This window comes from Pan paniscus, chromosome 1 (assembly GCF_029289425.2).
Source record: "Pan paniscus chromosome 1, NHGRI_mPanPan1-v2.0_pri, whole genome shotgun sequence".
NCBI classification, from domain to species: domain Eukaryota; kingdom Metazoa; phylum Chordata; class Mammalia; order Primates; family Hominidae; genus Pan; species Pan paniscus.
In genome coordinates, this window is record NC_073249.2 from 226,813,434 (window position 1) to 226,825,460 (window position 12,027).

The 12,027-nt window shown below is 54.0% G+C and overlaps 1 protein-coding gene across 4 annotated transcripts; it reads left to right on the forward strand.

Moving 5' to 3' along the window:
* Positions 1 to 4,250: 4,250 nt before the first annotated feature.
* Positions 4,251 to 10,152, forward strand: MRPL20 (mitochondrial ribosomal protein L20). Of its 4 annotated transcripts, none has more exons than XM_003809499.6 (4): positions 4,728 to 4,926; positions 5,038 to 5,148; positions 6,170 to 6,247; positions 9,805 to 10,152. In XM_003809499.6, exons 1-4 carry the CDS (start codon positions 4,840 to 4,842, stop codon positions 9,976 to 9,978), a joined length of 450 nt encoding a protein of 149 aa, XP_003809547.1. In that variant the 5' UTR covers positions 4,728 to 4,839; the 3' UTR covers positions 9,979 to 10,152. The 4 variants fall into 4 exon arrangements, with proteins under 4 accessions (XP_063451231.1, XP_063451230.1, XP_003809547.1 ...); XM_024929582.5 differs by having other exon boundaries at positions 4,740 to 4,926; positions 9,459 to 10,152; XM_063595161.1 differs by lacking the exon at positions 9,805 to 10,152 and having other exon boundaries at positions 4,251 to 4,926; positions 6,170 to 8,286.
* Positions 10,153 to 12,027: the final 1,875 nt, after the last annotated feature.

Below are 12,027 nucleotides of genomic sequence, written 5' to 3' on the forward strand. Positions count from 1 at the left end.
ACCTGGGACAGACGGACCTGGGACCTGGACGGACCTGGGACCTGGGACCTGGACGGACCTGGGACCTGGGACCTGGACGGACCTGGGACCTAGATGGACCTGGGACCTGGGACCTAGATGGACCTGGGACCTGGGACCTAGATGGACCTGGGACCTAGATGGACCTGGGACCTGGGACCTAGATGGACCTGGGACCTGGGACCTGGGACCTGGATGGCACCTCTGTCTTCCCTTCCTTCCCTCTGTGTGCACACCGCCAGGGCGCTCTTTTCAGTTGCTCTCTGTAGGCCACGGTGTTCCAACTGTGTTTTCTTAGATTTGTATATGTCACTTTGACAACCATGAATTACATGGCCAAACATGGCCACGGCTGTTCTCCTCCCCACTTCCATCCAGAGCCCGTACCCTGACCCACCTCCTCATCTAACACCTGCACAAGCCGATACATCCCCTGCCCTGAGTCGCCCAGGGCCAGGAACAGGCGACCAGGACAGCCCCCATGCACCAAGGCCAGATGGCATTTTTCTTTTCTTTTCCTTTTTTTTTTTGAGGCAGAGTCTCACTCTGTCCCCCAGGCTGGAGTGCAGTGGCGCCATCTCGGCTCACTGCAAGCTCCACCTCCTGGGTTCACATCATTCTCCTGCCTCAGCCTCCGAAGTAGCTGGGACTACAGGCGCCCGCCACCCCGCCCAGCTAATTTTTTGTATTTTTAGTAGAGACAGGGTTTCACCATGTTAGCCAAGATGGTCTCAATCTCCTGATTTCATAATCTGCCCACCTTGGCCTCCCAAAGTGCTGGGATTACAGGCATGAGCCACTGAGCCCGGCCTTTCTTTTCTTTTTTAAATGGAGTTTCGCTCTCATTGCCCAGGCTGGAGTGCAATGGCGCAATCTCGGATCACTGGCAACCTCTGCCTCCTGGGTTCAAGCAATTCTCCTGCCTCAGCCTTCGGAGTAGCTGGGATTACAGGCGCCTGCCACCACACCTAGTGAATTTTTTGTTTTTTAGTAGAGATGGGGTTTCACCATGTTGGCCAGGGTGGTCTTGAACTCCTAACCTCAGGTGATCCGCCTGCCTTGGCCTCCCAAAGTGCTGGGATTACAGGCGTGAGCCACTGCGCCCGGCCAAGATGGCATTTTTCAAGCTGGCCCATTCTGAGCTGCTCACCCCGCCCTCCCTGCCCTTCCCACAGAATCCCCAGCCAAGGCTCTGGCCTTAGCTTTCTCCCCTCTCTCTGCCTCCTGACAAAACACCGGGGCTTCTCATGTCACCCTGCATAGTGTAAGTGTAGGGGTGGGTTGCCCCTCCACACCTGTGGGTGTTTCTCGTAAGGTGGAACGAGAGACTTAGGAAAGAAAAAGACACAGAGACAAAGTATAGAGAAAGAAAGAAGGGGACCTGGGGAACCAGCGTTCAGCATATGGAGGATCCCGCCAGCCTCTGAGTTCCCTTAGTATTTATTGATCATTCGTGGGTGTGTCTCCGAGAGGGGGATGTGTCAGGGTCACAAGACAATTGTGGGGAGAGGGTCAGCAGACAAACACGTGAACAAAGGTCTTTGCATCATAGACAAGGTAAAGGATTAAGTGTTGTGCTTTTAGATATGCATACACATAAACATCTCAATGCTTTACAAAGCAGTGTTGCTGCCTGCAGGTCCAACCTCCAGCCCTAAGGCGGTTTTTCCCTATCTCAGTAGATGGAACGTACAATCGGGTTTTATACCGAGACATTCCATTGCCCAGGGACAGGCAGGAGACAGATGCCTTCCTCTTGTCTCAACTGCAAGAGGCATGCCTTCCTCTTTTACTAATCCTCCTCAGCACAGACCCTTTACAGGTGTCGGGCTGGGGGACGGTCAGGTCTTTCCCTTCCCACGAGGCCATATTTCAGACTATCACATGGGGAGAAACCTTGGACAATACCTGGCTTTCCTAGGCAGAGGACCCTGTGGCCTTCCGCAGTTTCTGTGTCCCTGGGTACTTGAGATTAGGGAGTGGTGATGACTCTTAAGGAGCGTGCTGCCTTCAAGCATCTGTTTAACAAAGCACATCTTGCACCGCCCTTAATCCATTTAACCCTGAGTGGACACAGCACATGTTTCAGAGAGCACGGGGTTGGGGGTAAGGTTATAGATTAACAGAATCTCAAGGCAGAAGAATTTTTCTTAGTACAGAACAAAATGGAGTCTCCTATGTCTACTTCTTTCTACACAGACACAGTAACAGATCAGAATCTCTCTTGCTTTTCCCCACAGTGAGTGTCCCCATCGCTCAGGAAATGCGAGTAATAAAAATCTCCAATAACAACAGCTTCTCCATGTCTCCACTCAGTCATGTCCATAAACTGAAAATCCTGCAGGTAGGCCAGTTGTGTCTGTCCCAGCACTTTGGGAGGCCAGTTTTGAGACCAGCCTGGGCAACATGGTGAAACTCCGTTTCTACCAAAAATACAAAAATTGGCCAGGCATGCACTTGTGGTCCAGCTACTCAGAAGGTCGAGGTGGGAAGATCACTCAAGCCCAGGAGGCAGAGGCTGCAATGAGCTGAGATGGCGCCACTGCACTCCAGACTGGGTGAGAGTGAGACCCCATCTGAAAAAAAAAAAGTAGTTTTTCTTCTTCTTGTTTTTTGAGACAAGGTCTTGATCTGTCACCCAGGCTAGAGTGCAGTGGTGCGATCTTGGCTCACTGCAGCCTTGGCCTCCCGGGTTCAAGCAATTCTCCCACCTCAGCTGGGATTACTGGGGCCCGCCACCACGCCCGGCTACTTCTTGCATTTTTAGTAGAGATAGGGTTCCACCATGTTGGCCAGGCTGGTCTCAGATTTCTGACCTCAGGTGATCCACCTGCCTCGGCCTCCCAAAGTGTTGTGCAGAGCCACTGCACCCGGCCTCCTCTTTTTTTTTAAGATGGAGTTTTGCTAGTTTCCGAGGCTGGAGTGCAATGAATGGCGGGATCTCGGCTCACCGCAAACTCTGCCTCCCGGGTTCAAGCGATTCTCCTGCCTCAGCCTCCTGAGTAGCTGACCATGTTGGTCAGCCTGGTCATTTAAGGTCGGGAGTTTGAGACCAGCCTGGCCAACATTGTGAAATCCCGTCTCTACTAAAAATACAAAAATTAGCTGGGAGTGGCGGTGTGCGCCTGTAATCCCAGATACTCGGGAGGCTGAGGCAGGAGAATCGCTTGAACCGGGTAGGCAGAGGTTGCGGTCAGCCGAGATCGCACCTTTGTACTCCAGACTGGGCGACGGAGCGAAACTCCGTCTCAAAAACAGAAAAAAACAAAACAAAACAAAAAACACAACAACAAATGCAGTGCGTCATCCTGGACTGAATCCTCAACAGGGAAAAAAGGTATAAAAGACATTTGAGGCGAGTTAAATCTGGACTGTGGGCTGGGTCCGGATTTTGACCATTGTACGGTGTGGTTCCTAAGAGTAAATACACAGCAAAGTGTTTAGGTGTCTCCAGCGTCTCAAATGGTTGAGGAAAAAAATCCATTATGTTTATATTTACAGAGAGAATGATTCAAAAATGGAGCAAAACGTAAACAGTAGGTGAATTTGGTTCGAGAGTATTAAACAAATGGAACAAATGAAAACAGCTGGCACATTTTGGTAGCGAACACTGGGGAGTTTTCCTTGTACTTGTATTCCAACTCTTCTAAGATTTAAAAAATATCCAAGTATAATAAACTGTTATAAAGAAACTGCACACCTCCAATTTTTCGATAATATAGCAGAAATATAAAATTACACATAATATAAAACTTTTTTTTTGGGACAGACTCTGGCTCCGCTGCCCAGGCTGTTGCGCGGTGGTGCAATCTAAGCTCACTGCAGCCTCCACCTCCAGAGCTCAGGCGAGCCTCCCATCTCAGCCTCCTGAGTAGCTGGGACCTCAGGCGCGCGCCACCACCGCTCCCGGCTAATTTCTTTTTGATTTTTTGTAGAGATGGGGTCTCACTATGTTGCCCAGGCTGGTCTTGAACTCCTGGACTCAAGTGTTCCTCCCCCCTCGGCCTCCGAAAGTGCTGGGATTACAGGCATCAGCACCACAGCGATCACATTTACCATTTCGAAGCTTAGAATTTCCAGGCATGGCGCGGTGGCTCAGGCCCGTAATCCCAGCAGAAGCCAGCAGTCCCAGAGCAGCCTGGCCAACGCAGGAAGACGCCCCCTCTACAAAAAACACAAAAAGTTAGCCGGGCGTGGCGGCGCGCGCCTGACGTCCCAGCTACTAGGAAGGCAGAGGCCGCGGCGAGCCGAGGTCGGGCCGCTGCACCCCAGCCAGGGCGACCGGGCGAGACCCCGTCTCAAAATGAGTAAGTAAACAAAGTGCAAGGTTCAGAGGCAACGGGCACTTTCACACCGATGCGACCATCTCCACCTCGGTTCCTGAACATCCTCGTGGCCCCAGGGGGCGGCCTGGCCCTCCCTGCCCGCGCCGCACCCGAGCTCCCCGGCCGCGGGGCCCCCGACCCGGGTCCGCTGCCCTCACGGCGCCCTCGGAGCCACAGCTGCGGCCGGGGCCGTGCTCCGGGACGGTCCGCGCTGCGTTGCTGTTTATCCATCGTCCGCGAATAGCCACGGGCGCTGCGGCCGCGTTCTCCTTTCAGTCCCCGCCGCGGCCCCACATCCGCTCCCCAACACGCGCCACCACCGCGAGTTCAGGAGCACAACTGGGCACCCGCGGGCTGACGGGAGACGACCTTCGCCCCGGAAGTATCGCAGGGGCTGACCCGGAAGCGCTCGTGACCACCATTTCCGACCCGGGCAAGATGGCAGCGGCGCGGCGCGTGCGTTGTTGAGTATCCGGGACGCCGGCCTGCAGGCGCCATGGTCTTCCTCACCGCGCAGCTCTGGCTGCGGAATCGCGTCACCGACCGCTACTTTCGGATCCAGGAGGTGCTGAAGCACGCCAGGGTGAGTGCCGCCCGCCCGGCCTGGGCACTGGGCGCCCGGGGTATCCCGCGGGCCAAGGGGCGGCCGGCGCGGGCCCCGCTGACAACCCTGGTTTCTCGTTTTCTGACCCAGCACTTCCGGGGAAGGAAAAATCGCTGCTACAGGTTGGCGGTCAGAACCGTGATTCGAGCCTTTGTGAAATGCACCAAAGCCCGATACCTGAAGAAAAAGAACATGAGGACCGTAAGCGTGGACCCGGGACACCCGCCAGCCAGCGCGCTCGCGGCCCCTGCGTTTCTGCGCCGCGACCCAGCTAGTGTGCAGCCGCCCGGCCACCCTCAGCCCCTTCCTTTCATACCTTGCTTCGAAACTCCGACAAATTATGTCGCCCCGCAGGCAAACTGTGGGACATCCGTTCTCCCGCCCCGCCGCCACCCCCACTGTCACCCGCTGCTCCAGTCCCTCGCCCGGGCCACTGCAGAGCCGCCTTGCCACTCTCCCTGCGTCGCCAGCCACCGCCCTAGTCGCTGCTGCTCTCATCCCTCCGGTGGCTTCCCTTCCCTTTGGCAGCTGAAGTCAACCCAGCCCCTTGCCAACCCTCCAGGGCTACTATCTGCTGCCGTGGTGCTCCTCGAAGAGACCACGCCTGCTGCCAAGCTCTGCACACCCGGAACCCCCCGCATTTCTGGGAGGCTGGCGCCTCCGCTCTGTCCACGTGCCGCCTCATTACTGCGCCTCACCACTCCCGCCTCAGCCTCATGAACCTAGCATCTAACGTACCCCAGTTTTTTTCTTACCCCGAGACTGAGTCTTGCGCTGTCGCCCAGGCTGGAGTGCAATGGCGCCATCTAGGCTTAATGCAACCTCGCCTCCCGGGTTCAAGCGATTTTTCCCGCCCCAGTCTCCCGAGTAACTGTGACTGCAGGTGTGCGCCACCAAGCTATTTTTTGTATTTTTAGTAGAGACCGGGTTCCGCCATGTTGGTCAGGCTGGTCTCGAACTCCAGATCTGAAATGATCTGCCTGCCTTGCCCTCCCAAAGTGCTGGGATTACAGGCGTGAGACACCGTGCCCAGCCGGGTTTTTGCTGTTTTTAATTTTGAAACAGGGTCTTGATTTCGCTTAGGCCAGAGTGATGGCACCATCATAGCTCACTGATTTTGCTATTTACTTTTAGAAAAATATTCTTTAGATCAATTAGAGGCTTTGCTGGGACATAACATCCAGAAGTCATTTTTAAGTATCTTCATGTTTTCTTATTTCAGCTCTGGATTAATCGAATTACAGCTGCTAGCCAGGAACATGGACTGAAGTATCCAGCGCTCATTGGGAATTTAGTTAAGGTATGGGTGAGTGTGTGGGTCCCACTGAAATTCTGGACATCTGCAGAAACCATCATGCTGGGCGTGGTGGTGCTTCCTGTAGTCCCAGCTAATCAGGAGGCTGAGGCCAGAGGATCCCTGGAGACTGACTTCTGGGCTGTAGTTTGCTATGCTGATGGGGTGTCCATGTTAAGTTTGGTATCAATATGGTGACCTCTTGGGAGCAAGGGACCACCACGTTGCCTAAGGAGGGGTGAACCAGCCCAGGCTGGAAACGGAGCAGGTCACAATTCCCATGTTGATGAGTGATGGGATTGTGCCTAGGAATAGTGCCAGCAACAGCCTGGGCAACATAGTGAGACCACTCTCTACAAAAAAATAAAATTTGCTGGGTGTGGTGGTACAGAGACCTGTAGTGTCAGCTACTGAGGAGTCTGAAGCAGGGGGATCACTTTGAGCCCCCAGGAGTTTGAAGCTGCAGTGAGCTATGATGGTACCACTGCACTCCAGCCTAGGTGAGAGCAGGACCCTGTCTGACAGAATAAAGAAAGCCATGGCTGGGCAGGGTGGCTCACGCCTGTGATCCCAGCACTTTGGGAGGCTGAGGTGGGCAGGAGATGGAGACTAGCCTGGTCAACGTGGCGAAACCCTGTCTCTACTAAAAATACAAAAATTAGCCAGGCGTGGTGGCGGGCACCTAGAATTCCAGCTACTCTGGAGGCTGAGGCAGCAGAATTGCTTGAATTTGGGAGGCGGAGGCTGCAGTGAGCCGAGATCATGCCACTGCACTCCAGCCTGGGCAACAGAGCAAGACTCCATCTCTAAAAGTAAGTAAATAAATCAAACCCTCCCATCAGACCTGGCGCAGCCTGTTAGCAGTCCATGTGGCAGAGACGAGGAGTGCCACTCCAGCTGCACCGTAGCTGCACTCTGTCTTGGTATGGGGTTCTGGCAGGTCTGGGAGCTTACCGCACTGGTTGGCAGCAGAGCAGAATTGGAAACAGGGCACGTCTTTCTGGGATGTAAGTCCTGATGTTTCCCCATTAAGAAAAAAGGCCAGGCATGGTGGCTCACGCCTGTAATCCCAACACTTTGGAAGGCTGAGGCGGACAGATCACGAGGTCAGGATATTGAGACCATCCTGGCTAACAGGTGAAACCCCGTCTCTACTAAAAATACGAAAAATTAGCTGGGCATGGTGGCCGGCACCTGTAGTCCCAGCTACTCAGGAGGCCGAGGCTGGAGAATCGCTTGAACTTGGGAGGCGGAGGCTGCAGTGAGCCGAGTTCACGCCACTGCCCTGCAGCCTGGGCAACAGAGTGAGACTCTGTCTCAAAAAAAAAAAAAAAAAAAAAGTGTAGAAAAACTTGACTTTAACTTCAAAGTTTAATTTAAGAGTTTAAACAGGCCAGGCGTGGTGGCTCACACCTGTAATCCCAGCACTTTGGGAGGCTGAGGCGGGTGTATCACAAGGTCAGGAGATCGAGACCATCCTAGCTAACACGGTGAAACCCCGACTCTACTAAAAATACAAAAAAATTAGCCAGGCGTGGTGGTGGTCATCTGTAGTCCCAGCTACTCGGGAGGCTGAGGCAGGAGAATGGTGTGAACCCGGGAGACGGAGCTTGCAGTGAGCTGAGATCGCGCCACTGCACTCCAGCCTGGTCGACAGAGCGAGACTCCATCTCAAAAAAAAAAAAATTTAAAACAAAGAGGCTGGGTGCGGTGGCTCACACTTGTAATCCCAGTATGTTGAGAGGCAGAGGCGGGCTGATCACCTGACGTCAGGAGTTCGACACCAGCCTGGCCAATGTGGTAAAACTCTGTCTCTTCAAAATACAAAATTAGCCAGGCGTGGTGGTGGCATGCGCCTGTATGCTACTCGGGAGGCTGAGGCAGGAGATTGGCTTGAATCCAGAAGGCAGAAGTTGCAGTGGGCTGAGATCACACCAGTGTACTCCAGCCTGGGCGAGTGTGTGACTGTGTCTCAACAACAACAAAAAGTTTTAATAATGAGTGATTTCTGATGACATAGCAGGTGAAATAGGAACTTACAGAAAGGAAGGGGAATGTTTTGGAGCGAACGGATGTTTTATGCAAGTGTAGCAAAATCTTGGTGATGACTGAATCTGGTCATTATGCTAGTCCCTCTGCTTGTGTACATTAAGTTTTTCCTAAAATGTTGAGGGGGTGGGTATTTTGCAGAAGGCAGTCTTTGGTGCTTTACAAAGATCTTCAGGGTAGGCTTAGGAGGTTTGACTTTCCCATTTTACTCAGGGAACTGTAGTTAAGAAAGGCGACAGACTTGGCCAGGCACAGTGGCTCACGCCTGTAATCTCAGCACTTTGTGAGGCTGAGGCGGGTGGATCACGAGGTCAGGAGATCGAGACCATCCTGGCTAACATGGTGAAACACCATCTCTACTAAAAATACAAAAAGTAGCCAGGTGTGGTGGCGGGCACCTGTAGTCCCAGCTACTTGTGAGGCTGAGGCAGGAGAATGGCATGAACCCGGGAGGTGGAGCTTGCAATGAGCTGAGATCGCACCACTGCACTCCAGCTTGGGCGACACAGTGAGACTCTGTTTCAAAAAAAGAAAGAAAGAAAGGAGACAGACTTTGCACAAAGCATACAGGTCACAGGTAGTACAGTTAGGCCACTTTGTCCTCGGTAGCCGAATTTTGTGTTTTTGTTCCTTTTTTTCTTTTTTTTGGATACAATCTCACTCTGTTGCTCAGGCTGAAGTGGCGCGATCTTGGCTCACTGAAAGCTCCACTTCCCGGGTTCACACCATTCTCCTGCCTCAGCCTCCTGAGTAGCTGAGACTACAGGTGACCACCACCATGCCCAGCTCATTTTGTTGTATTTTTGGTAGAGACAGGGTTTCACCGTGTTAGCCAGGATGGTCTTGATCTCCTGATCTGGTGATCCGCCCGCCTCAGCCTCCCAAAGTGCTCAGATTACAGGCATGAGCCACCGCGCCTGGCCTTGTGGTTTTTTTTCTCGTATTTTTTAGTACAGATGGGGTTTCTCCATGTTGGTCAGACTAGTCTCGAACTTCCGACCTCAGGTGACCTGCCTGCCTTGGCCTCCCAAAGTGCTGGGATTACAGGCAAGACACCGTGCCCGGCCTTGGTAGCTGAATTTAATGCTCAAAGAGACGGCCCCCCTTTTCTACTCCTTAAACTCTGGCATTGTTCACTAGCTTCTGAAATCCTCTGTGGTTCTTGCAGGCACTTCCAGGTTGGCTTAAAAGGGTTACCCTAGGCCAGCAGTCAGCTCAGTCAGGGTGGTGACCAAGGACCCTGAACAAGGTGTTTGGTTCCCCGGGCCGACATCAGGACTGGAGTCCAGCCTCCCTGCAGATTCCACAGGTGCCTCCCTCACCCGTGTCCACATTTATCCTTCAGCATCCTGCCTGGAAGTCCTCTGATGTGCCACCCAGATAGGATTCTCCTAGGCCTTCCCTCCCCCCAGGCGAGTGTGCAGCTGGGTTCTTCCTGAGCCAGCGCCGCAACCACGCGGAGCCGGAGTGTGTGTCTCACACTGACAGCAGGTTCTGATTCATTCTTTTCTCAGTGCCAGGTGGAGCTCAACAGGAAAGTCCTAGCGGATCTGGCCATCTACGAGCCAAAGACTTTCAAATCTTTGGCTGCCTTGGCCAGTAGGAGGCGACACGAAGGATTTGCTGCTGCCTTGGGGGATGGGAAGGAACCTGAAGGCATTTTTTCCAGAGTGGTGCAGTACCACTGAGGACTGTTGCTGTATTGATTAGGAAAAGAGACAGAGTAATTTGCAGTTTGTTTGATTTATACTTTTGTTTATCTACATCCCAATAACAGACATGAGGGATGGCCCTGTCTCTCTGGGACAGAGCCTCACAGATGACGTCCATGTTTTGTGTGAATAAAACTCAAACACTCTTCAGTTTTTAGAGTCATTTTCTGGTATCGAGCGACCACACCGAGGAGCACACCCTGCTTCCAAGGCTGCTGCCTTCTGCACACAGTGGGGGATCCCCACCCACCCTGGCTCCCCTCAAGGGCTGCGTGCACAGTGCCCGCTTCCCAGTTACCTGACCCACCCTGAGTCCCTACTCCATTTTGCTCGGGGCTGACCTCAGACATGCCCTGTGGCTCAGCTCTGCCACTACTCAGAACACCAGCCTCAGCTTCCCTATGTCCCCCAGATTCAGCCGCCCAGCAGGGATTGGGGGAAATGCTCCCACATCAGGTGGGTGGTGGCCTGGTGCCTGCAGACTGGACTGGCTTTTCAGCCATCTCCAGGAAGCAACACCTAGCAGACAACTGTCCCTTAACCCCAAGGGTGATGCACACTTCTCCCCTGGTCTTTCTGCCCCAGGAAGGCTCTTGAGACGCTGGTTATCAGCGGCTGTCTGCCTCCTGATGCCCCCTACACTTACGCAGCAGTGCACAGACCCCTGCCGCAACCTGCTTGTCTTGCTGACCCTGCTGTAGGAGCGCCTAAATTGAGTGCCCATCCCCCCTCCAAAGGCAGCTGGCTTGCATCCTGTGGGAACGTGCCCTTCACCCTTTGCCAGCAGTTGCTGGGGAGTCTTTCTGGCCCCTTTCTCAGACTCACCACCTACCTCCAACCTGCACAGAACAATCAGTGTCCTGGCCACTTGCTAGAGATGGCTTCAGGCCGACCACTCCATCCTCACTGCAGGCCTTCATTCTTTCTGGCTTCCATCACTGCATGGCCCCCTAAGAGGTCCCCCTCCTGGCCCTTGTCACTGTGCCTCATGACAGCCACTACGCCCTAAGCCTTTCGAGGCCAGGGACCAAGTCTCGTTCACTGTCCTTTCCACTGCATGAGTGCAGTGTCTGGCCATGTGCACGAGGCACTCAGTGCCTGTCAGCCCTTGGTAAACAGTCCTGGACAACAGGGTCAAGGACAGAGCCCTGGGCGGCCACATTCAGTGCGTGCTGCTGTGTTGTGGCAAAGCTGCCTTTTCTGCGTTTCATGTCAGTGAAGGAAGACAGGGATGCGGCAGAGCCCTGCGGGTTGCTCCCATCACTAACTCGGTTTGTGCCATAGTCCTCCTGTTCCCAGGCAGTCCCAGGGCCTGCCCCTGATGGGCTGGAGGCACCACCAACCTCCCACTCCTCTGGCAGTCACAGCTCAGGGAATGGGCAAGCAGCACCAATGAGAAACCAGCTGTGTGGTGGGGTTTCCAGAGAAGAGAAAATGCCTTCTTTCCTGGAGAGCGTGCAGCTGTAACTCACAGACGAGACATCCCTGAGCTACCAACCTGGGGAAAGAGGACATGAGTAAAGCTGTAACCATACCATGTTATCCATAACAGGCGGTGAGGAGAGTGGGTTTTGGTCGGCACTGTTTGAGCTGCAGTATCAAGTCATGGCAGAGCTAGTGGACAGCTGACCTGGGGGTGGGGGTGAGGAGCAATGGTGGCTTCTGAATTTGAGCCCGTTTGAGCTGGGCAGTCACTGGCAGCTCAGTGTGTGAACCTGCAACCACTCAGGCCTCTGCTGCCCTTCCCTCTTCCTGCCTCACCGTTCCCTGCCCCACGCAGGCTTCCCCACCATCCTCACCCGTGGTCCTGTACTAGTCCTGGCAAAGGTTCCAGTAACTGCAGCAACAGATACCTCCTGTCCCTCCTGCACAGCTGTGGTCGATCGCAGGACAGCCGCAGGTGATGAAAAACCGTGAACCCAGGACGGGCAGGGCGTGAGACCGCCTGCGGGAGGATCAGCGATGTCAAGACGTTACAAACGCACGAACCCCCTCGCCGTCTCCCTGGCGTTTGTGAGGTCCTGT

Excerpts from the sequence above, each read along its gene's own strand:
- MRPL20 (XM_063595160.1), top strand. The coding sequence starts at position 4,840 with ATGGTCTTCCTCACCGCGCAGCTCTGGCTGCGGAATCGCGTCACCGAC. Across the intron at positions 4,927-5,037 it reads AGGTGCTGAAGCACGCCAGG|CACTTCCGGGGAAGGAAAAA; the intron begins GTGAGTGCCGCC and ends TTTCTGACCCAG.